Source organism: Phascolarctos cinereus, unplaced genomic scaffold (genome assembly GCF_003287225.1).
Source record: "Phascolarctos cinereus isolate Bilbo 61053 unplaced genomic scaffold, phaCin_HiC Scaffold_8;HRSCAF=390, whole genome shotgun sequence".
Taxonomy (NCBI): Eukaryota; Metazoa; Chordata; class Mammalia; order Diprotodontia; family Phascolarctidae; genus Phascolarctos; species Phascolarctos cinereus.
This window is the reverse complement of record NW_027556291.1, coordinates 53,741,165-53,767,287: the sequence shown is the minus strand read 5'-3', so window position 1 is coordinate 53,767,287 and position 26,123 is coordinate 53,741,165. Positions and strand designations below refer to the sequence as shown.

General features: G+C 45.0%; 1 protein-coding gene across 4 annotated transcripts in view; it reads right to left on the bottom strand.

Moving 5' to 3' along the window:
• Positions 1-12,004: 12,004 nt before the first annotated feature.
• Positions 12,005-26,123, bottom strand: part of SEPTIN6 (septin 6) — a 59,045-nt gene continuing 44,926 nt past the window's right edge. The window contains exons 10-11 of one of the 4 annotated variants that reach the window (XM_078147927.1): positions 23,654-23,698; positions 12,005-12,127 (exon numbers count right to left, since the gene is read on the bottom strand). In XM_078147927.1, the coding sequence (XP_078004053.1) occupies positions 23,695-23,698 (4 nt within the window). In that variant the 3' untranslated portion in view covers positions 12,005-12,127; positions 23,654-23,694. Of the gene's footprint in view, positions 12,128-12,318; positions 14,081-23,653; positions 23,699-26,123 lie in introns of those variants that run through there. The other 3 variants (XM_020975118.2, XM_020975117.2, XM_020975115.2) reach the window with 3 other exon arrangements.

Here is a 26,123-nt window from a genome sequence, read left to right as displayed (position 1 = left end):
AAACAGTAATGTACAAACATGATATATACAGGGTAAACTGGTGATAACCAGGGACATCAGGAAAGACCTTTCCTGGAAGGTAGGATTTTAGCTGGGACTTGAAGGGAGTCTGGGAAGCCAGGAGGTAGAAATGAAGAGGCAGAGAATTTTAGGCATGGGAAACAACCATCCAAAATGCCTGGAGTAGGGAGAGGGATTGTCCTATTCAAGGAACAGCTGGGAGGCCAGCGTCACTGGCCAGACACATATCAGAGTATGTAGGGGTGAATAAGGTATAAGAAAACTACAAGGGGGTGGGATTGTGAAGAGCTGTAAAAGTCAAAAAGAGGATTTTTATTTTATCCAGCAGATGATAGAAAACCATTGGAGTTTATTGAGTAGGGGAAGACATGGTCAGACCTGTACTTTAAAATCACTTTGACAGCTAAGTGGAGGGGTGGGAGGATTAGATTTGAGGCAAAGAAGCTCAACTAGCAGGGTATTGCAATTGACTAAGCCTAAGGTGACCAGAGCCTGCACCAGAGTAGTGGCAATGTCAGGAGAGAGAAAGGGACATATACAAGAGATATTATGAAGATCAAATGATCAAGTCTTGGCAATAGATTGGATATGGGGGGGTGAGAGGGAGGGAGGAGCTGAGGATGACACCTAGGTTGGGAGACTGGGTGATTGGGAGGTTGGTAGTGCCATCAACAGTAATGAAGAAATTAGGATGAGAGGAGGAGTTGGGGGGAGGGGAGGGAGAGAAACATAATGAGTTCAGTTTGGGACAAATTGAGTTTAAGATATCTACAACTTTGTTTTCTAGAAATGTATCAAGGGAAAGTTGTAGTTCCTTAAAGCTTTTGTGCTTTAATTTCAAGGATATTGCCTTGGGCACTAGAAAATCTAGACAAAAAGAAAACTTCTTATACTTTGTTTTCCAGCTTGTCTAGGTAATAAAATTACAATTTCCCTACTTAGTCTAATCTTCTGGGAAGATTCCTCCATTTTCCCCAAAGTATGATCATGCTATTTTCTGCCCAAGTTTTGCTTTGTTTCAGCACTTCATCCTAAACATATTTTCCCATCCTGAGCTGAAATAAGTAAATGAGCTTTTAGATCCCAAGTTGGCTATCCCATCCAACTAATCACTGCCTTAGAATCCCTGGGAACTAGAAAATTCAAACATTTCAAATGTGTGTCAGAGTTGGCACCTTTTTCTTGCACAAAGAGGGAAAGTATGTATCCATTTGATGCTGATGGGATGCTTGGGTGCCTTGAGGCTAGAGAGAAATACGATCTTGGAAGTGGGGTCTGTACTTGTACTTGGCATCATATTTCTCCCTAGCCTCAAGGCATTCAAGCACCCCATCAGTGCCAGTACCTGGAGCTAACACTAGGTACTGGTTATCCCTTTTGTTCACCCTCCCCCCCTAGATCTGAGGCCTTAGCTCTGGCTGAATGGTAGTAGAAAGCCAGCCATTTTGGGTTCCCCAAACTCCAGACCCCTCTTCCTCCTCCACCTCCAAAGTTTCCATTGAATCCTTCACTAGCTATTTGGGGAACTGTCACCCTTTCCCACTGCCTTCCCCACTAAGAGATTGGGATCCCAGAGCTCTGCTCAGATAGCTGGTGGAGCTAACTGTAGGCACAGATTGGAGGACCATGTCTTATTTCTAGCTCCTCTACTGGCTTCAAAGAATATCCTTCAACAAACCTCATTAGGTTTAGTGCCTGTGGCCTGTTTCGCTGTGAATGGCAGTTAGTTGATCACAAAAATCACTTAATCGAAAAATCATTTAGTGGCAATTGTCCATGAAAGTAAGAAAGAATTACTGTCAGGGTACACTATTGCCTAGATCAAAACAACCACCAAAAAAAACACCAAACCCTGCCTGCATCATACAATTCTTGGAAAAGTATGTGAGAATCTGAGTGAGGGAAGCTTCATTCTGGCAGAAAATACAGAGTCTGGGTAATGTCCCTTAACAAAAAAGATTCACTGGAACTCCCTGGGTGCTTTTACAGGTCTGGGTACAAGTTATAAATACTTGCCCTGAGGCTTGTTAGAAACTTGAAACCAGAGTGTTAAGAAGTCATTTCCCATAGAAAGAGGGAGTAATCTGAAAGAAAGGTCTTACTGATGGTTTAAGGTAAATCAGTGGACACCAAAGCTGGGAAAGGCCTCCAAAGTCATATACTTTCACCTCCTCATTTTGCACATGAAGAAATGGAGACCCAGAAAAGTGAAGAGACCTGCCCTAAGTTACATGGGTAGAGAGTAGCAGAGGTAGAGTTCAAACCCAAGGCTTGGGAAGCTAAGGCTCCACTCCACGTTCCACTATACCCTCCTGCCATCAAGCTAGATAAAGAATTTTTTTTTTAGGCAATTGGGGTTAAGTGACTTGGCCAGGGTCACACAGCTAGTATGTGTCAAGCACTAGCAATACATAGAAGCAAGACAGTCCCTACCCTCTTACATTCTAATGGGAGAAATGGTTTCTAACTATTCTATCTTTATATTTATTCTATTTTATCCTTCATGCTTTCTTATACTGGAGTTTGGGATACATTGTACAGAGAGGACTAAAAAGGCCTAAAAAGTGTTCAGATAGAAGCCCTTCCCCCTCCACTCCTCAGTTTTCTACTAACTTCACTCTTCCCACTGGTTTAGGGCACATATGGCCCCTATTAGCCCTCAGACTATTCCAAGAGCTAAAGTGATTGACACACCCTAGTCACTGGAGGCAGAAGAGGCTAAATTTGATTGGTTTTCAAGAGGGGCTAATTACCTCTCTCCAGCTGAGTCTCCTGATAGTTTCCAGAGCCTTCCTTAAGGAGGGGAGAGAGGGAGGGTCATGGGAAGATGAGGGAAAATATAGAAGAGGAATGTGATCTTCCCCCCCTACTTCATGCTCCAATTCTTTCCACCTTTATATAGCTTAATTGCCTGCATTAATTGTTCTTCCTTTCCCTTGATGAGATCCAATGGGGTTGAGGGTGTTGGGCGGGTGGGGGATGGAGAAAATGGTCTGTGCTCTCCTCCTACCAGCCCCACCTCCCCATTTCAAATTTCCTTGAGCTCATTTCAGTGGGTTTAATAGCCAAGCCTGTGATCAGAGAGAGTGACCCCTCCTTGAGGGAGAAAAATCAGTGAAATCCTAGAGTAATATTGCCTCATGTGTGGTCAGTCAAAAAAAAAAAAAGATTTATTGATCATTTACTATGTATCCGTCTCTGAGCTGAGCAGCAGAGATACAAAATCAGTCCAACTCTCATTCTAATGGGGAAAACAATGTTTCAACAACTAAGTACATACAAGGTACACATAGTGTTGAGGGAAGGTAATCTGAGAGTCAAAGAGACCAGCCACTGGAAGAAACCAAAATAGCCTCCTACAGAAGGTGGGCTTTGAGCCCAGTCTTGAAGGAAGTTGCCAAAAGCAAGAGGTGGGGGTGAGGGGGCAGAGCACTCCCGGCATGGGGGACAGTGTTTGCAAAGGCAGCAAGATGGAGTGTCCTGTGTGAGGAATGGCTAGTATTGATGGACTGTGGAATTAATGGAGAGGCATAAAGTGTTAGAAGACTGGACAGAAAAAAAGGCCCAGGTTGTGAAGAGTTGTAAATGCCAAACAAAGACTTTTATATTTGGATTAGAGTGAGGAGACCTGAGGCAGGGAGTCTTAAAAGTCTATTTCAGTGGAGCAGAGAGAGAGAGAGAGAGAGAGAGAGAGAGAGAGAGAGAGAGAGAGAGAGAGAGAGAGATAAAGGATATAATATCTAACTTGTGACTGGGAGGATGTGGAGGTATCTTCAACAGTAACTGGCAACTTGGGAAAAGTGGAGGCTGGGAGGAGGACGAGTTCTGTTTTAGATGTGTTGAAGTTGAGATGCCTACAGGACAATCTGTTTCAAAATATTTAAAAGGCAGTTGGTGATTTGGGACTAGAGCTTAGGAGAAAGATTAGTCTTGGATGAATAGAGAAGAAAATCATCTACATAGAGATAGATGATAATTGAACTCATGGGAGCTGATGAGATCACTCAGGGAGAGACTATATAATGAAAAGAGAAGAGAGTCCAGGACAGATTCTTGGGTTCTTCTAAAATTAGTGGGCACAACACAGATGAAGAGCCAGTCGAGGAGATTGAGAAGGAGTGGTCAGACAGCTAGGAGGAAAACTAGGAAAGAGCAGTGTCACTGAAACCTAGAGGTTTTTCCTCCCCTAAAGGGGAGAATCTATAGGAAAGGAGGTTGATCGATAGTGTCAAAGACTGCAGAGAGGTCATAAAGAATAAGGATTGAGAAAAAGCCATTGGATTGGACAACCTCAACTTAGACAGCTTCTCCTGAATTCCCATCTAGGACTTTGTTCTGTTTCCCTTTAGTGAAAGTCCCTGGGACTTTAGCTTGTTTCCCCAGTGGGCATACAAGGAATCATTAACTAGTTCTCCAAGTGGTCATGGAAATGCCAAAAAGGGGGCTGGGGTTAGAGTCAGAAAATCTGGGTTCAAACCTCTGTCACTTACTGAGGTGTGACCTGAAGCAAGTCATTTCACCTCTGCCTCAGTTTCCTCATCAGCAAAATGAAGGGTCTTAGATCTGATGGTCTCTTAGGTCCCATGTAGATGTAGGAGCCTATAGTCCTTTGAAAATAACAATCACAGCTGATCTTGCCAACTTTCTTAATGCCCAGGACATTGGTAGATACTAATAGTAGCTACATTTATTTAGCACTTGAAGGTTTGCTAAGCAAATCTGCCAACAACTCTGGGAGATAGGTGCTTTTCTTATCCCCATTTTCCAAATGAGGAAACTGAGGCTTAGAGAGGTTAATTGACTTGCCCAGGGTTAAAAAAGCCATGAAGTGTCCGCCCTGGGATTCAAACTCAGGCCTTCCTGACTTGAGGTCTGGCACTCTTAGTGCCATGCCAGAATGCCTCTCAGTACTGGCTGAAGGGTGGTTTCTGTTTCCTAGGGGTGTTCTTCCTCTAGGTTCATAAATTTAGAGCTTGCAAATAAGAGGCCATTGAATCCAACCCCTTGCACCTCCTCCCATCCCCAGAGGGAGATAAAGTGACTTACCCAAGGTTCACATAGGATCCTAGGTCTGAAGCTAGAAGAAACCTTGGAGGCCAACTACTCCCCCCCAACCCTGCCACCTGATCTTACAGGGTGGTGAAGTGTCTTGCCTAGGGTCACAGAGAGAATAAATGCTCAAGGTAGGATTTGAACCCCGATCCTCTAACTTCAGGGTCAGTGCTCTTTCCACTGTACTAAGCTGCCTCCCTTATCTAATGATGTCTGTGATACATCTTCACTCTTCCCATTTTTTTAAGCTTTACCTCTGTTTTTATCCCTCAGGGGTCGATAGGACTGTTGTGGAGCCTGTTGCTGGGCCTTAAAGGGGTGTCACAGAAGAATTAGACATTAGTGCTGAAAGTAACAGCCCCTTTTATTTGGGTTGTTTGAGGGGAGGCTTAACTGGAGATATCCAGAGTAGGAGGTGAGGGATAGGTATGGGGCAGGGGTAACAAGGGAAGGATCCTAGGACACTAACCTCCCATAGCAGGGAATGATGGGCCAACACCTCCAAAGTGGGGCAGGGAAGGGATACGAGTAGGGAACTGGCCAGGCCAATTTGGCTCCACAGTCTTCAGGCCTTGGCCTGAAGGAGAAGGGGCCGCACGATGATGTTGGGAGCACACAGCTCCCCAGATCCATAAGTAGGATTCCTGGCTCTGACATTTCCTGCTGCAGAGGTGCTCGAGGAAGCTAAACAGAGCCAGGTGTGGAGGAAGGAGGGGAAAGGGTTTCTCTTAAGTTCATCTAATTGGTTTCCCATCTTTGACATCACAGGCAAGGAGATGCCAATTAGCTAGGAAGCTGGAATTTTCTAGCTTGGAAGGTTCCAGACATTGGGGATTTCAGAAAATGAGCAGAGAAGTAGGGAGGGGACATGTCTATGGCCGGGTTAGATGGTGCAAATCAGGGTTGGGGTTTTTTTTCTTCACACTACAAGGATTTTGTACATAGCATTCACCGACATTTTCTATCTTATAGAGAACAGTGGCTGATCCCCCTACACTCCAGACTAGCATTCGAGCACCCCCCCACACACACACATACACACATACATACACATATTCACATAGACACAGACACAGACACAGACACACACACACACACACACACACACACACACACACACACACACCCCTTGAGTAAAATATGCAAACTCACAAATCTCAATGCTGAGGGCCTAGCTTCCCTTTGCCTTGTGGCCTCTTGCTGTTCTGCACTTTTGTTTCATTAAAAAAAAAAAGACAGTAAGTAGAGAACTATATTTTTTAAAAGTTTAATTGATGCCTTTTAAAAAATATCACAGTTATTTCTAGATATCTGCCTTCCCACTTCCACCCCAGGAGCCCTCCGTCCCTGATGACAAAGAAAACCAGTTAAGGAAAACCAGCTGATAACAGTGCCAATGCCTGACAGTATATTCAACATTTTGTACCACTAGTTCTCACCTCTCTGCCAAAGAGAGGTAAATTTCAGCATCTGTTCATCTGTTGTCATCATTCAGTTGCCCCAGGTTTATTGCTGTCTCTATAGTTTCCCTCTCCCCAAACTAAAGCCTACCTGACCTTTGCCTCATTCCCTCCAGCTGAAGCTCTCTTGACTTTTAGCTAAATTCAGCCACACCAATGTGAGAAAGGCCCAGGAAGCACCCTCTCCACCCCTAAACAGCTGTGCCCTTGGCTACTAGCTGGATATGGGTCAACAAGGTGACATGTCTGTCAGTCATGAAAGCTAATGCAATCTTGGGCTGCCTTCCATGAGGCACAGTTCGAGGACTGGCATCCCATCTTACCCTTCCTGGGGCACCTCACATCTGCAGTATTACATTTGTTTCTGGGTGCTCCATTTAATAAAGAACATTGGCATGATAGACAGTAGCCAGGATTCCAAGTGCCCTGAAGCCCGGGTCATTCAAGAACCAATACTAGGGGTGTTTGGCCTAAGAACGAAGAGACTTGGGGAGATAAATGGCATTCTTTGAGTATATGAAGGGCTAGATACATGGAAGAGGTATTAGAGTTGCTTTAGTCCAGAGATTCCCTAACTTATTTGGCCTACTGCCCCCTTTTAAAAAAAATTTACTCAGTGCTGCACCCCACCTCAAATCTACTTTCCTTAACCCTTTATTTTTTTTAAGTTTGCATCATTTCAAAAAAATATAAAAATGTTGTTTTTAAAAAATGACATATCTTAAATTTAATAATGTATTATAAATTTGTGGGGTTTTTCCTGCACTGAAATTTTAATGACACAATATTGCATCACGTAATGGTATAACATTGCATTGTAAACAAGTCATTACAAGCACATATTACTGCCAATGCATTCTGGACTTCCCCACAAAGGGAAACACCCTCATCTGCCAACACTTGCTTGTTAAGATCTGTAGGGGGACTTGACCACTGATTAGTTATAACTTGCATTATGTGTATTTATTTGGAAAAAAATGTAATCACTATGACTTTAACTCATACAACAGATGAAACATGTACCAACAGTCTTTCAAAATTTTCTTGTCTTCTCTTCTTTCCTTATGCTTCCACTGCCCCTTATTTTTATTCAACACCCCCAAATTGCACCCTAGGCTACCACTGCCCCCCTATCATTCCAGCACCATCCCCCAGGGCGTGGTTTTGCCCACTTTGGGAACCTGTGAATTAGGCAAACCAGCCTAGAAGAATCAGCAAGGCACTGGGAGGAGGAGAAAGGAGGTAGCATGGCAGTCCAAAAGGCACTTATTGGGGCAGCTAGATGGCGCAGTGGATAGAGCACTGGCCCTGAAGTCAGGAGGACCTGAGTTCACATCTGGCCTCAGACCAAACACTTGACATTTACTAGCTGTGTGACCCTGGGCAAGTCATGTAACCCCAATTGCCTAAAAATTTTTAAAAAAGCATTTGTTAAGTACTTACTATGTGTCAGATACTGTGCTAAGTGCTGGGGGCACAAAGAAAGGCAAAAGAAATCCCTGCTCTAAAGGAGTTCCCAATCTAATGGAAGAGATAATATGCAAACAACTAACTGCACATAAACTATATATAGCATAAATTAGAGATAAATAGAGAGAAGGCTAGCATTAAGGTGGATTGGAAATGTTTCCTGTAGAAGGTGGGATTTAGTTGGAAGAAACCAGCTTGGCCAGCTTTAACTTAAAGGAAGCCAGGCAGCAGAGATGAGGAGGGAGCAAATTCCAGGCATGGTGGAAACAGCCAGTGAAAACACCCAGAGTCAAACATGATAGGAATGCCTTGTTTGAAGAATAGCAAGGAGGTCAGAATCATTAGATCACAGAATGACTGGGGAGAAGTAAGGTGTAAGAACAATGGGGAGGTGGGAGGGGGCCAGGTTGGAAAAGGCTTTTTAAGGCCAAACAGAAGATTTTCTATTTGATCCTGGAGGTAAGCCACTGGAGTTTATTGAGTAGGGGGAGGTGGTGGTGATACGGCTGTATCTGAACTACAGGAAAATCAGTTTGACGATTGAGTGAAGGGTAGACTGGAGTGTAGAGAGACCAATCAGAAGGCTATTGCAGTAGTCCAGTAGAGTGGTGATAAGGGCCTTCCCCAGGATGGTGGTTGTGTGAGTGAAGAATAGGGGTCGTATAGGAGAAATGTTATAGTGGTAAAAATGACAAATCATGGCAACAGATTGGATATGTGCAGTGAGTGAGAATGAAGAGTTGAGAATGGTACGGATTTTGAGGAGTCAACCACCACCATCGCTTCCCTACAGGTCCCAATGAAGACAGCCCAGGACATTGAAACCAAGGGCCTGGCCTTCCAAAACCATCATTGAGAGAAGCAATCCTCATAGTAAAGGGGCCTACCTTCTTTGACACCACCAACACCAACCACTGATTGACTGCCACTAGTGGGTGGGCAGGTAAGCCCAAGAGCCCCAGGAGTGGCAGTGTGCCCCAGACCCGGAGACTTACACCACCACCACCTCCTCAATCATCAGCCCTATTTCCAGCTTTGGCCCCTGAGCCATCATCTCAGGACCAGCCCCCAAGGAGATGCAATCTGGGGATAGCTTATGAAGATGCTGTATCCCCACCCCCCCTCTCATCAGCAACCTCAGCTTCTAAAGCCCTGGAAAAGAAAGTTCTCACCACCAGAGTCCTTGGCATTGTCAAACAGTTCAATATCAGGAACAGATATGATTTTATCAATGGAAACATTATAGAAGAGACATTACCATCTGTTTTGCTGTTGCATCTTCAGGACCATCTGACACAGCTGAAACCTTCCATTTCTGTTGTCTCACCCATTAGAATTTGAGCTCCTCGAGAGCAAGGATTGTCTTATTTTCCTACTTCTATTTCCATCAGTTAGCACAGTGCTTTGCATATTAAGTGCTTAATAAATCCTCATTCATTCATTCTGCTTTGCCCCAGAGAACAGAACAAGATTAGTGGCTGGGAGTTAGAGGCAGATTTGGGCTCTACATAAAGGCAAAAATAAATAATAATAATAACGATGATGATGATGATGATGATATAACTAGCATTTCTATAATAATTCATGATTCACAAAGTGTTTTATGTTATCTTATTTGATCCTCCCAACAGTCCTGTGAGGCAGATGTGGTTATTATCCCCATGACCATTAGAGATATTCCTAAGTGCCTAAACTGGTACTGGTATTCCCCTCACCAGAAGTCTTCCAGAAATGGCTGGACCACCATTTATTGAGGGATATTGCAAGAGTCAGAGTTTTTGTCTTTGAAGATATTGGCGTGGGTAAGGCCACCAGGATGGCTACCTTTCAAAACTCCCACAACACCACACCCTGCCACTTGAAATCTGGACTTGACTTAGATCCTTCCTCAGGATCTGGGGTAGCTGCTCATTCTTACCCAACATCTCTCGAGTTTCTGTGTTTTTTTTTCTTTTTCTCTATCCCACTCAGCGTGATTTTTATGTTTACATCAACTTGGGCAACATTCAGCTCATCTTGGAGTGGATAGCATGGTTCTCATTTCCCCTGCAGTTTGACCAGATGAACCTAGGCTGCCAAACTTACCTCTGTGCCCATTGGGCCACCCATCCTCCTTCCCCAGCAGATGCCATTTATAGGTGACAGTGGATGCAACATACAGGTGCCCACTGTCTGTAGGGCATATTAGCTTCCTGATACATGAGGCCTTTCCAACCAGCTAGAAGGGGAGGGCGACGCCATGGCAAGGCATTGAAGGAGATGTTAGAGGGGTAGGGGTCCCATAGCAATGCCCCTCAAATCACACCCCCTGTATGTGGCCTCTCAATTTGCTTGACCACTTCATTTGAAAACCCATCTTGAGCCCTGGGACATTAGCTTACCCTTTGTCTCCCCCAACCCAAATCTCTTCCTCAAATAGAAACTGGGAGGAGTTCAGAAAGCCAACTCAGGTATGCTGTATAAGTTAGAATTGATCACCATAACTGACTAATCTCATTCCCCAGGCAAGAATTTAAATTGCCTCTTCCCTCCTCCCCGGGCAATCCTAATGGCATGGGACACTTGAGATAGTAGGTGAACATTTCTTCTATTTTTTGAGCTTTGCACCCCCAAGTATCTCACTTGCCTTGCCCTTGTTACAGCTCTGCTTTCCATCAGTGCTCTTACCTCCTGCTGGTATATATTGTGTTGATGGGAAGAGATGGTGTTACCACCCTGTCTGCCACAGTCTTTCTCAACCCAGGTCCCAGTGCACAGTTGGGGATGCCAAGCTCTGCCCTTCCCTGGGCAGTGCTTACTCACCAGAATCATGCTCATGTTGAATCCATGTTCCAAACATCCTCCTCTCTCCCTCTCACTGAACCAGAAAACCACAATTGACAACTATGAGTGCTCTTAAGACAATTCCAAACTCTTTGGACACAGCCTTTGGAGCACTGGCTCTCAAACCAGCCTCTTCATCTCCAAATCACCCAGCACCAGCCCTGAAGTTACCATTCACCAGCCTACACTCTGAAGTTAGTCTGGTGAATTGTCTTTTAACCGCTGGGGATGACATTTGTCTATTTTCCTTCCTCTAATCCACAGAAAGACAAACTCCTGAGAGATGAGATGGATCAGATCACACCACCATTTTGCACGTTTTATTTTATTGAAAATTGACACGGATTGTAGAAAGGCTTTGAGCTAAACAGTGCTGGTTCGGAGGTGTTTCTTTTGGCCACTGAGGGCGCTTTGAGTGGGGACACCTTTGAGCAAAAACGGCAAAGGAGAAGAGGATAAGGAAGAGCCTGGAAAACATGCAGAGGGCGGGGTCCCTCAAGAGTCAGCAGAACAGTGGCAAAGGGTGGAGGTGAGGGTGCATGAGAGAAACTAAGAGCACATGGAATCTAGGTGTAAGTGAATCCAAGAATTCAGGACAGATTGACCACATATGGCTAGCTCTTCCTCCTGGCTCCTGGTCTGAGCAGAAACCCTCTCTTAGGATCCCAAAGGGTCCAGAAGCTTGTATTAAAGGGTTATCTTTATTCCTACTTGATTGTACCCTCCTGTCTCTCCCGCCACCTGGGTTTAGCTGGTAGATCCATTTTTCCTCACTTGTTGAAGGACAGATGATGTCTCTTGAATTTCTCTTCCGTGTTTAAGAATGTAGGATATCAGCCGAATACAGAAACCCTTGAACTGGCTTAAAAAAAAAATCCAACCCAAACCAACCCACTTCTACCACACCCATGTGTGGTCTCAGATTGGCCATGAGCCCAATTGGCTCATGTGGTCTCAGACCCTGAGCCGGTCTCAGATCGACCCTTCGTTGCCTCTGGGCACTTATGAGGTGGGCAAGGCTGGCATTGGGCTGAGGCTGGGTGATTGCTGCAGCTCTGTATGACTGAAGTTTGGTCCCCATCAAAGCTGGTTCTCTTGTGCCTTGTTAGGTAATGACAAGGCACTTGCATATAAGAAGATGGCCTCTTGCCCGGCTTAGGGACACATGACCATTGGTAATACTTGTGGGAGGGGGGGACACTGGGGCTGTGTTGTGAGACAATATAGGACCCTAACTCTTCTACAGTGGCAGTCTTCTCCTTTCCACTTAGTGCAGCTGCCGAAGACAAGATTAAAAAAAGCTAGAGAGGTAAAGAAAGAGAGAGAGAAAGAAAACATGAAATTAGCCAAAGAAGTGCATTAAAAGCAAGGAAGTGGGGGAGGGTGAGAGAAGATCCCAGTGCACCATGAGTGTTGGACTCTGGAAATCAGGGCTCTCCAGAGAGCCCCAGGAAATCTGCTGAAAGGGGCTTGTAAGAAGACCACACGCAAGTGAAAATCAGTTTGCTTTAATTAGAACATGCAAGCACTTTTTCAAATCAGCATTTAATATCAAAATGATCTCAAGCAATGGTTGGCAGCCCGAGAGCCAACTTCTTGGCTCCATTTGGGGTGGGGGAGCTGTCCAAGGTACACATAGAAAAGCCCTGGCCATGAGGAGGTGTGCCCTAAAGGCAAACTCTTAAGGCCGCCTTTTGCTTTATATCATAGCAACAATCAAAATTTAGAAAGCTTTCTAAAGGAAAAAAGACATTCCTTTTGTCTTTACAGTAATATTTGGTTACCTGAGAAAGTAAATGTGTTCATCCATGGTTTAATAGCTTGGGTCAGAATTTACTTTCACACATGGGTTATAAGGGGAAAGGGAAGAGCATCTTCTATTCTCCCCAGTGCTCACTGGAAACACCAGGGGCCCCCTGACACTGGATATCCATCCCCATCTGTCAAATGAGTGGGGGTTGGCCTATATAGACACTAAGGCCCCTTTTCAGCTCCGACGGTCTTTGGTTCTATGATGCCTAGGGAATTTATGAAAAGTTCTACAGAGAGGTTGGGCATTGACAAGAAAATGGAGTTCTGAATAAGGTTGTCCATTCTGAGAAGCATGGCAAAGGCAAAGGACCCTGTTTTATGGAGAAGCAAACAAAGGTACTGGGAGGGAAAGGGACTTCACAGGATCAAAGAATGTCTGAGCTAGAAGGGACTCTAGAAGTCATCCAGTTCAATGATCTCCTGTGGCAGATGGGGAAACTGAGGCTCACAAAGGGAAAGGGATTTGACCAGGATCACACAGATAGTTAACTGAGAGATGGGACTAGAAAACAAGTCGGTTGGGTTCCACTGTTGCTGTGTAAATCATATATCCAGAGGAGATGCAGTTTGATATAGTGGAAAGAATGCTGACTTTGGAGTCAAAGGACCTGGGTTCAAATCCCAGCTCGAATACTTTCTATCTGAGAGCCCCAGGACAAATCTCTGGATCTCAACCAGCTCTCCAGTAAATCAGGGATTCTTCCCTTCTAAGGTTCAGGCAAAGATCAAATGAGAACAATTCTCTACAGCTCACTACTCTACAGGGAGATTTTCTTTTTTAATGCAAATAGTCCACCATCAGCGGGAATCATTATTGCAGAACATACTCCCCTAGGTTTCTTTGGGGATATTAGGAAGAGTAGAGATTTTCTATGTCAAACAGGCAACAATACAGCTTCCCTGGGACCAGAAGCCACAAAGACGGCCAAGTATTTGGCTGTTTGGGAGGGGAGCACCACTAGGTATTCACTGGAGCCATTTGAAGTATCTTTGCCCACAGACCACTGGCCCACTGGCCAATCAAGGTGAAGATATTTCAACTCCCCAGTGACTACACCATGCCCAAATAGCATTGGCATTTGGTTGGCAAAAAAGGGAAATGTCTACTTCCCTAGCTTTTAGGGAAAAATCCTCTAATACTAGATGTCCTAAAGGCTAAGGGGGACTCCCCCAACCTCCCCACTAAAAACTCAAAGCAAATCCATACGCCTGTGTATGAACTAAATAAATGAGCAGTGGAAACTGCTGGCTGCACTGGGGAAGGTGACTCAGGCTATGGGGGGGGGACAGACAGTGGTAAAGGGAGGGGCTGATTATTGCAGGGGGGCCATAGCTGGCATGCTAGAAGAAGCTCTCAAAGAGGGAACCTCAGCTTAAAAGGCCAAGTGTGGGTCCATTCCAGCTGTAGCAGGGAAAACTATTCCGTACACAGCCACGGGTTACTGCAAAGGAAGGTCAAAAAGACGGCATGTTAGCTACAACATCATTGCCACAGGACTCCTTTTCTTTCAATCCCCAAAGATTCTTCCAAACTCAGACGCTGCCTGGCACACCTAAAAACTGGCCATACCCTTCTTATGTGGAAATGGGCTGCTCATTTTTAAAAAAAAACTTCTTGAACCCCTGTTATGTGGGAGCCATTTGAAAATAAGTCTCAGGTTGTTAACATTTTTGAAAAGTCCAAATTTTTGGCCAGAAGTCACGTTCAGGACCCTCCTTTGTATCTCCAATATTTTTTCATATGACTATAGATAGCTTTAATTTCTTCATCTGAAAACTGCCTGTTCATATCCTTTGACCATTTACCAACTGGGGAATGACTTGTATTCTTATAAATTTGACTCAGTTCTCTATATATTTGAGAAATGAGGCCCTTATCAGAAACACTTGCCATAAAAATCATTTCTTGGGTTTCCGCTTTCCTTCTAATCTTGCATTGGTTTTGTTTGTGCAAAATCTGTTTAATGTAATGTAATCAAAATTATCCATTTTGCATTTCGTTATGTTGCACTGGTTTTGTTTGTGCAAAACCTTTTTAATTTAATGTAATCAAAATTATCCATTTTACATTTTATAATGTTCTCTATCTCTTGTTTGGTCATAAATTCTTCCCTTCTCCATAGATCTGACAGGTAAATGATTCCTTGCTCTCCTTATGGTATCACCCTTTATGTCTAAATCATGCTTTGTATCTCCAGTAGACACTGCTATTTGCCCTGGGCACTTTGTGTTTTATGTGCTTGACATTTTAAAATCAGCAATGATTTGTCAAGAAAATAAATGACGAGGTGATAAAGAGTCAGCAGGGCATACTCGAATACCTAAATATTTTGTGAGATCAGTTTTTGAGTCTATGGAAGGGAACTGCCACCCCTGGCCCTGGCCAGGCCTTTTGGGCCATCATAAGCAAAGTGCTCCAACATCTCCAAAGAGAGAAGTCTTATCACTCTACTTGTTACTATTGATAACATAAAGCCCCATTCTCCCTCTGGGCTCCATAGGAGTGTAATAACATCCTCTTTGGAACTCACAGAAGAGAAAGCTGTCCTTTTCCTCCTATACCAGCTGAGGAGGGAAGTGCTCTGGTATCCATAAATTCACCATGCTCCCAAGATAAACTTGCAGAGAGGTTTATGCCAACCCAACTTTCAACCTGCAATTCAGAGAAATGGGGCAACTGGATACACCACAGAGCCTTCTTTCACATGGCCTGCCAAAGCCTGGAATTTGGCCTTTCAGACAAGGGGGTTATAATTGGAATTACCAAAGGGACCTTCCTTGGTATCCCGCCCAGTCTCACAACAAGGCCACGAGGACACATGTGACAGGCAAGGGTCATGGTAATAGATATTTCACAAGAGTAGTTATGTGACATTCATATAGAGGGACTCAGGACTGAAAAAGGATGAAGAAGTCGGGTTAATGAGGAGATGAATGAATTTATCAAAAGTCCTCAAAGCAGCAGGTGAAAACCGTAAAAGTCACAGTCCCTAGTGAATAAGCAAGTTAGAGAATTATTATATTAGGCAGAAGAGTCTGGAGCCAAGTCAGAACTAGGGAGAGGCAAGGCAAGCAGCCTTCTAGGGGAGAGCATGTGATGGGAGAAGACATCTGAGAACACTTTTTATGCATGTGTTGTCAATGCCAGAAAACATCTGAAGTGCTGCTTTTGTGACTGCTAGCAGTGTGGGAGCTCCAGAGAGGCACTGCTCTCAGCCCTAGCTGGGCCATACAAGGAGTGGCCTGGAGCCCGAGGACAGGACTGCATCGTCACAAGCTGGAGGAGAGTGGTCATACCCAGCAATGGCGAATTCAGACCTCTGGGAGGTGACTGGCATTAGCTGGGAGGAAAATGATAGGAGCCAGTCTTCTGGGAGTGACAGCCAGCTGGCTGATGGCAACACAGAGGTTTGCTGTATCCAAGATGTGACAGAGAACCTCCCAAAACTTGTCACTTTTGGTGATTCATACGGGTACAAAGGACACCGCCAGAAGGAACCTAGAAAGCATGGCTAAAGATTAGAAAGTCTGAAGTAAGAAAATTGAAGACCTAAGAAATGCAGGTGGTGGAGGTGGGTGGGGCTTTTTTTAATTAAATTAAAAATGTTTTTTAAAATCATGGCTGTCCAGTGAAGGCAAGCAGATTTGGGAAGTGAATTGCTGTTTAAGAATATGCTGTCTGAGAATGGTGATTTGCATTTATGGCCCATGGCTTAAATATAGGAATGACAGGGTCAAGGCAGGGATAGAATACACCTGAGAAGACTTGGTAAGAATAGATTTGCCTGCGGTCTTGCAAGATGAACAAGAGGTCCTGGTGCAAGGAGGCAAATGGGACCTCAGGAATGTCATGGAGATTGGTAGAACGAGAACCATACCAGGAATATGGCTCTGGAAGGGTATAGCTACTTTATCTCAAAGAATCAGGCTAGGTAAAGGTAGGGCAAAGGAGCACTGTATATTATGAAGATATACTCATGAAGAAATCCAGTAACCATAGTGAGGGAAACATGGTGGAAAGTCGGGTTATGAGCAACTGGGGCAGGAACAGAAGTGATGTTAACATTGGAGTATATACTATAGGCAACCTGGACAAAGAAGAACTAGGGAAATTTAGGAGACTGAACGCAAGCAGGACCCAGAACCAGCCTAGGGTAGAGGCAGGGAAAGGACCAGGAAAGGCAAAGTCACAAGAATTTCCTCACTTGCCTTAGCGATCATCTCATCTTCCAAAGGTCAAACAAGCAACAAGGGTAAATTCTCTTGTGGGTGTGAGTCTCACCAACAGAAAGGACTTGTTGGCGTGGGAAATGATGGGAACTCTGGAGAGAAGTGTCCATTTGGTGCTAGAGTTTGTGATAGAGAAGAGAGGAAAGCAGAGCCTGACACATAGCCTAGATTTGGTGAAAGTCAGTTATAAAAGAGAGCAAAGTTAGGTAGGACCCTGTCCATGCCTTACAATCTGCAGGAGCAGTAAGCCCAAGAGGGATGGGAAAGTCCTCAAAAATAGAATTCTGAAGACACAAAGAGAAACAATTCCAATGAGGAAAAGGGGGAGCTGTCTCCACTACTGGTGTCAAACTCATACAGAAACAAGGGCCACTAAACCACATACAAGGATGTCTGCTGGCTGGATATTGACTTAGAAAACCACATATTCACATTATCTGTGTTCTACTGTATTTTCATTTCTTTTGTTAAATATTTCCCAATGACAATTTAAGTTGGCTGGGCTGGTGGGCTACCACTTGTCTGACACCTCTGGTCCAGAGAGATCACTTTGGATACAGAGGGAACTCGCCAACCAATGGAAGCTTTACAACCCCAGGGACTAAAGATGGAAACAAGGGGGGAACAAGAAAGATGAATTCAAAAGCCTCACACAGTCTGGCCAAAACAGTGTCAGGAGGGCTAAAACACAGGAGGAAATGAGGATAGCAAGGAAAGTTAAGGACGATAAACAGGGGTTTGCATGTATATGTACAGTATACCTGTGCATTTGCACATGTACATGCTTGCATATAAGTACTATATGTGTATATATGAGTTTGTATGCATGCATGCTTGTGTATATGTAGGGTGCAGGCACACAATGCACATGTACATGCATGTTTGTGTATGTAGGAGCATGTTTGTATGCGTACAATGCATGTTCAGTGTGCATGCCCATGTACATGTATATGTGTGTGCAGTATACCTGTGCACATGCACATGTGTATATGTAGGTACATGCATTATGTACACGGGTATGTATACAACTAGCTGTGCGACCCTGAGCAAGTCACTTAACCCTGACTGCCTCACAAAAAACAAAACAAAAAGATATACTGGGGAAACAGGAAGATCAAAGAAGAGTCAGAATGGCTGCTCAGGGTGTGGGAGACACTGACTGATGATGGAGAGAAGACGTCACTCAACTCTTTTTTGGGGGGGGGGGCACTTTGGTTTTCTCTGCCAAGGAGAATGTCCTTGGCCTGGAAGAGACAGGAGAAAAAAATGCTAAAAGGAAGCTTCTAAATAAGGGAAGAGGAAGAGCCTTCCCAGCTGCCCTCTAGGAGCTTGAGTCACCTGATCTGGATAAACATGGACAACGGTCTAGGGGGTTGAAAAAATCAGAAGAAATTTCCCTTTCTAACAGGAACATAGACTCACCCATAGAATGGGAGAGTGTTCTATAGTGTGACACAGCCTAACGCTAGTCCTATGGACAAGATGGAACAATGAGATCTAGAAGCTAGTAGGCTTCTGTGCCTGGCTCTGTGTTGGTGAACAATTGTATCAACAATCAGCATAAGGGCAGAGATGGCCTGGCCATTCCCTTGGTTGATGATATCAACCTGGGAGGGCTAGCTAACTGAGGGACAATGCGACAAGAGTCGGGATTCCAAGAGACCTTGACAGGCTAATAGCAGATAACATGAAATAGAACAAGTATAAATTCTTATACCTGGATGAAAAAAAAATAAATTTCGGGGCCGCTAGGTGGCCCCAAAGTCAGGAGGACCTGAGTTCAAATCCAGCCTCAGACTGAACACTTGACACTAGCTGTGTGATCCTGGGCAAGTCACTTAATCTCAATTGCCTAAAAAAAAAAAACCCACTTCACAGGGACAAGAGAGGGGACCCTTGGCTAGACACTAGTTCTGGTGAAAAGGACGGGGGCGGGTGGTGGTCTGCAAGCTTAGTAAAGATCAACAGCGTGATATAGCACCAAGAAAATCACCAGGTTCTTAGCCTGCATGAAGAGGACGCTGTTTCATGCAGGGTGGCACATTTTAGGCAGGACACGGACGAACTGGAGAGCCTTGATTTAATGCCATTTAAGAACTGGACATTTAACCTAGGGAAGACTGGGGGAGGGGTGTGGAATACTATAACTGTTCTCAAGTATCTTAAGGGATGTCACGTGGAAGAGGGCTTGTTCAGTTGAAGTTCCCCTTTATTAGAAATCTTCAAGCAAAAGCTGGATATCACTCCCTTATTGGGGGGCAGGGTGCTTTAAATGGCATTCCTGTTTAGGTATCTGTTGGTCTAGAGGGTTTTTAGGCCCCTCCTAACTCAGAAATTCCAGGATTCTTTAGCAGATGTTAAGTGTACTCTTGAGGACCTACAGAATTCTATAACCCTATACAGAAAGGAAAAGAAGGGACGGCTCACTGAGTGGCACGTGACTCTGGGGAGGGGGAGCCTCCAGGAAGGCTAGGTCTACCGGAAGTCCAAACTGAAAGTTCCATTTCGGAGGGGAGGGGGGGAGAACATTTTCAAAGTGCTTAATGAATAAACAAATTCAAATGTAGGCAGTTTTACTGAACGAGTTACTGAGAACATGTTTTTAGTAACCCTCATACACATATGCACACTTCCCCCTCAGCAGCCCCAGAATGAGCCAGCAGCATCATTTAAACCCCTTCCCCCCATTATTTTCCCTTCTTCCTGAGCACTGGGTCTGAACCTCAGTACCCCTCTTCACAATGAGGAGACTGGACAATTTCTCAGGAGGCATGGCTGAGTGTCTAGATGCTGCAGGCCCCTATATCTCCTTTCTTACTGGGAAAATCAGAAAGTTCAGATTTTCCCCTAGGCCTCCTTGTCTGCTTAGGGGAGGCCCCTTTAGCCCCTGCTTTTTCTTTTCTTTTCCTTTTTTTTTTTTGAAGAAAAAAGAAAAGAAAGAAAAATTTTCTAGATGCTTTTTGTGTTTATAGCACAGACCTTTATCTGCTTCCCACCCCCAAATTGAGCCCTCTCTTGTAGCAAAAATAATTAAACAAAAACATTTGATAAAGCGATTGGATCTGACAAGGCATACACCATTCTGGCCTAGTTGTCCCCTGCCTCTCTGCTGTGAGAAGGGAGGGAGCTTTCATGATCGGTTCCATGGGCCCACCGTTAGTTTTTTTGTTTTTGTTTTTTTAATTACTTAGAGTTGCATTTCTTCTTAGTGCCTGATGCTTTGGGAGGAAGCTTGGGTAACTGAAGTTCCCTGCCTTCTGCCCTAGGTGGAGAAGCTACTTCGGTATCCTGGGGGCCCTGAATAGAGATACCAGAATAGCCAGAAGAATAGCGCAGATAGTGCTTGAAGCTTTGAAACAAATTTCATCTTATTTGAGCTTCAAAGTCCTGGTAGATAGGCAGGGCAGGCACCCCCACCTCCAACTAACAGATGAGTCCCAGAGAAAGCAAATGACTAGGCCAGAACTGGAACCCAGGGCTCCTGCTTTTCCTAGTTCTTTCCCATGGGCTACACTGCCCCCCCCAACCCCTGAGTCCCCGACACTGTGGATCTCAGTCAGCTAAGGAATTTCTCCAGTCTTTTAAACAAATTATCAGCAATTTTAGGGACAATCTCAGATATGCATATAAGTGCAATAACTGTAAATGGACGTATTCATTAGGCTTACTCAGCAATAACAACAACTCATTTTTCTAGAGCTTTAAGGCTTACTAAGTAAGCACTTTGCACACAACAATCCTGGGGGGTAATAACTGCAGGCATTAACATCCCCATTTTATAGAACAGGAAACTGAGGCTCAAAGAAAAGTAGAGTCTTATTAAATGTCAGTCAAGACACAGCTTGCCGGTGTCAGCCAGGATTAGAACCCAGGTCTTTTCTGACTCCTGGCACTTTATACAGTACAGGAAAGAGAATTGGATTAAGCTGTCCAGCATCTCAGAGCCATAGTTTCTCTATCTGATTTCTTTTAAAGGTGTGTGGGGGGGGGCAAAGAGGATGATGACTGCTCCCCTATCAGCTCCAGAGCATTGTTGTGAGGATCCAGTGGGGTGCAAGATTTTGTTGTTGTTCTTCAGTCATTTCAGTTGTGTCCGACTCTCTGTGACCTCATTTGGGGTTTTCTTCGCAGAGATCCTGGAGTGGTTTGCCACCTCCTTCTCCAGCTCATTTTACAGATGAGGAAACTGAGGCAAACAGGGTGAAGTGACTTGCCCAGGGTCACAAGCTAGTAAGTGTCTCAGGGCAGATTTGAATTCAGGTCTTCCTGACTCCAGGCCTGACGTTGTGACACTGTGCCACCTTGCCACCCTACACAAGATATTACTTTCATAAAAATCTGCAGGTAGCCTCCCAGGACAAAGAAGCTATGAGAGACCAGTCCTGGCTGCAGGTATGAACTTGCTGGGAACAAAGGGAATCTCTTTGATGGTGAACCTGGCACACAAAGAAGGGGTGCCTCAAGCCGTCCTGAGAGCAGGTAGTAGCTAAGCCTGTGGCAGAGAGTGTTTTGGGGGTTGACTGACCACAGACCCCAGGAAGGACTCAGGGATCGGTCCCCACCATAATCTCCCATAACCTGGGAAAAAAGGCCAAAGTTTCTAATGAATTAGGGTTTGGTTTGGCCTCCAGTTACAGCAAAACTGACTTAATGAGCTATAATTTGATACTAGTTTGCCTGGGGTTATTTTCAGTGGTGGCCAGAAGAGGACTTGCTCTGAGAATCCTAACCGCATCAGTGGCTAGCCAAGTGCAGTGAAATGGTGATTACATGGAACCCAGCGAGTGGTCCCTTTTTTTGCTCCTCTTCCCTTTCATTAGGAGGAGCCAAGCCCAAGATCAGCGGTTCAGGGATTTAGGACTGAAAACATCATCCAGGGCCTGGCTTGGACTCTAGCCATGCCCAGCTCCATCCCCAGGACTGGGCAATGAACAGGTGCTCTCAGAACAATGACACCAAGGCCTTCATTGAGAGGTGGACTGGGCCTTGGATCTGGAGTTAAGAAGCTGGGTTCAAATCTCAGATCTGTCACTTACTACTGTGTGACCTTGGGCAAGTCACTTCCCTGTTTTAAACCTCAGTTTCCTCAACTGTAAAATAGGAATATAATATCTGTAGCACCTATCTCACAGAGAGGTTGTGAAGGACCCCTAAAGTGCTATGGAAATTGAGAGTGAGTAGTATTAGGAAACCCGAACTCAGGTTGCCATACTCTATTTACTAAGGCAGGAAAGTAGACTTAGACATTTTAGAAAAAACTTTCCATTCAACCTAAACGTTCATTTAAGCACCTATCAAGAGACTACCATGCTAGGCACTGAGAGTGAGACCAAGTTTCAAGAGGGGAAATTTTTTTTTCTGGATGATTAGTCAGTTTTTTCATTACCCAGAATACCCCATTCCATAAATATTCCAGTGAAATGAGGTTTGATCAAATTACACAAAGGAGTGGGGGGACACTAGAGTAAAGCTCCCCCCCCTCCCACTTTGAAATTCTTGCCTCTTCCCTAGGCTTTGAGAAGGGTTGATGAGGCCACACTGAGGCAAGTGAGAAGGTACCTGCTGAAAAGATTGTCTCTGTTTAATGTCTTAAGGTACCAGGAGGTGACTGACCTTTCAAGCCATACCCTCATTTGGTGGCTCCTGGGCTGTTCCCACCATTTGGGCTGCTCAGCAGCAATGCCACCTGCCTGATGAAAGCACCAGCATGCCAGCCACAGGAGCGGGCTTGGCCACTGCCAACACTACCTCCATCTACATCATAACTTCTTCACTGGTAGGGCCTGTATCTCCTAATGACTCTGGCTTTCCCCACAGAGTTGGGTTCATGACCCTGAATGCAATGAGTGCTCAATAAATGGATGAATGAATAGTCTGAGGGTTTCTTGAGCTCCAATAAACCCAATATGCAATTGAGTAGAGGGAGCTCCCTTCCATCTCTGGGCATTCCCTCTCCCCACTCCCTACCAATCCTCAACCAGGCTACAGAGAGGACAGGCCTTGGCCTTAGTGCCAAAGACAGCTTGTTTTCCATCTTCCTTTGGGGCCCGTTCTGACCTGAGAAGCATCTCTTTAAAGGGGCTAGAGAATTCCAAGCACTACAGTCACTAGTGCCCAAGAAGATGCTGCGTTGAAAGGCAGAAGAGGAGACTGGTCTATTTTGGAATTAATCAAAGGACACAAGGAAGCCTTTCAGGACTTGTAGCTTGGGGAAGCCCAGGATTTATACTCCAAACACTGAACTGGGACCACAAGAGATGGAGGATGCCACTCACTGGTTGGCTAAGCTCCCAAAAGCCACAGGAGCTGGAAGAAGAATTATTGTGCACCTCTCCCCTCCGAGCTACCTGGGTCTATTCTTGCCAAGCTCAGAAAGGCTCACCAGTCAAACCTGTATCCTCACAGTGCCTAGTATAGAACTGGGCATAAGGAAGGGGCTCAGTCAATACCTTCTGAATGGTTAATAGGAATTTGTCTTTAGGGTGGCCCGATGGCCTCAGAACTGAGGCCCTTTGCACATGGTGGATGATGGGGTCTTGCTTCCGGGCCGACAAAGTCTAAACATCTTCCCTTTGTGAATTTCCTATGTTTAGCAGTCATGAGGATACTGGCTTGTGCCAAGGGGGAGCCCCTCTCAGACCTGTAGCTCCATCAGGCTACTTCTTCATTCCAGAAAAGTCCAAGACAATCAGGAAGATGGCTCTTTTTTTTTTTTAAATGGAGGAGGGGAAGTGCCCCAGAACCCACTGCCAGGTCTATTGAATTAAGGAATCACAGAATCTTACCAGGGCCCTCGCGCTCACGCAGCATGCAGCAAACAGCAGAGTTAACTGTAAAACAGTGAGAACTGATGAAGATGGAGTGAGGCAGGGAGGGGGCAATCAATACATCATGCAGGTTAGAGGGCGGAGAGGAGACAGGTGGGGATGGTGGGAGGCTCGGGGTCACAGTCCCTCCTGCCAACCTACCAGCAAACATCTGGGTGTGCAAAGTCCACCTTACCTGAACCCAAGCCTCACAGCCTAGAGGAGAGAGCCGTAGCCACCCTGGCCTACTCTCCTGAGCTTCAGGTGGTAGAAGGGCCACACGTGGCTAAAGAGCCTGCCTGGGCTCAAAGCAGGTGAGTGGCTTAGCTCTCATTCTGGAGTTGGGCGAGCTCAGGTGAGGAGTTCAGCTGCTCTAAGCTTCAGCCTCCCCATCAGTAAAATGGGGATAACTACCCTGGACCTACCAACCTCACAGTGCAACTGATGAAATGAGATCATACACAGCAAAGGGATGGGGCCTGGACCCGGGATTTCATTGACCCAGGGAACTTCCAGATCAAGAAATTCCCTCCCCCAATGCTGCTCGGGACCTCCTGGGCAAATGTCTAGGCTTAGAGCTGCTTAGAACACTGAGAGGGGAAGAGGCTTGCCCAGGGTCACACAGCCAGTCTGAGTCAGAAAGTGGATTTGAACCCAGGGCTTCCTGACTCCAAGGCTGGCTCTATGCACCATGCCACACTGCCTCTGTATTCAAGAAGGTCCTTTGGGGAAAAAAAAAAAAACATTTAATTGAGTCAGATCAGGTTATAATCCTGGCTCTGCCACTAACTTGCTGGGTGACCTTGGGCACACTCCTTCCTTTCTCTGAGCCTCAGTGTTCTCATCTATAAAATGAGAGCATAGAAATAAATCTCCTCTGAATTCCCTTCCAGTTCCTACATGAAACACACATGTACTGTAAAATACTACATATGCGAGTGATAGCTCTTATTCTTTGAGTGTGAAAGCAGCCCATAGCAATGTGGAAGTGGACAGTCTCTGTGCTCTTAGGACCCTGCTTTCCTAACTTTTTGACTGACTCCTGTTACTCAAGTCTGGATTTTAAGAACATTTTCTTCAGCTCTTTCCAGTGCTTAGTAATTTCTCTCCTGGTCTCCCTCAAGCAGGGGTTCTTAACCTTTTTTTGTGTCCTGGACCCCTTAGGCAATCTGGTGAAGCCTACAGATCCCCTCCTGGAATAATGTTTTTACGTGCAGAAAATCAAATATATAGAATTACCAAGGAAACCAGCTATATTGAAATAAAGTTATCAAAATATTAAACTAGTTCATGGACCCCCAGATTAGGAATCCCTGGGCTTGAGACAGATGTTTTCCTAGATAGCTCTCATGCCTGGGGGCCTGGAAACCTGAAGGAACTCAGGGAAACACTGAAGGGCCAGGAGAAGTCTCACTTTTCTGGACAATCTCCAAGAGTCCTACTCCTGGATCAGTCTCAATGGGAACAGGAAAGCAGGTGAATCAAGGTGACCTCCTAGAGTAGGCAGTGAATGGCCCTAGGGATTTTGCCACATTTCATACAGTGAACAGGATGCCACTGAACACTAACAGGACATGCAGAAGCTTTTCCTAGCTTACAAATAAGGTTCTGTCCCATTGGTTTACCTCATTCAGATCAACAAATTACCTCCCACTGTCTGCTGAAAGAGGAATCTGGGCACACTCTGCAGACCAAGGACTCATAGGCCCCAAATGGCCCATGCAGGGTAGCTGTGGAAACCGCTGTCTCCTGGAACCACACTAGACAGGGTATGCCTGTACATACATGTACATGTAGGTATATACATGATAAAGAGTGGCTCCTTCCAGGATGCAAACTGATTTCACAAGGCACATCTGCTAGCTTTCAAGGATTTATGTTGCTGATGGCTTCACTATACTGGGTTACCAATTCACTAAAAAAAAAAATAGTTCCTAAAATGATCACTAGAAAAAAAAAAAAAGAAAATCCTGAAAATCATTAACCCTTCCAAATGGGCCTGGAGACAAGGTGGAGGTGACTTAGCTGTGAAATTTAAATCACTCTCTTGTTGCACAAACTTCACTGAAGTCTTTTGCTGAGTGGAGAAAGGAGTCTGTGTCTCTCATTGCTGGATACCTGGGGATCGAACCCAGGACTAAAGAGCTGATGATAAGAATAACAGCAGCTTACGTTCGATAGGGCTTTATGTTTCAAAGTGCGTACCTCATCCTTTATACCTACCCGTGGAGTTAGGTAAAGCAAATAGCATTATCCCCATTTTTCATATGAGGAAACTGAAGCTGAGAGAGAGGAAATGACTTGCTCAATGTCACACACACACATACTACATCATGTATACATACCACACGCATATACCATGTACACACACACACACACACACACACACACACTCCAACAAAGAAGTGGCAGAATCATGGTTCAAAGTCCCAAGCCTAATGCTCTGTCT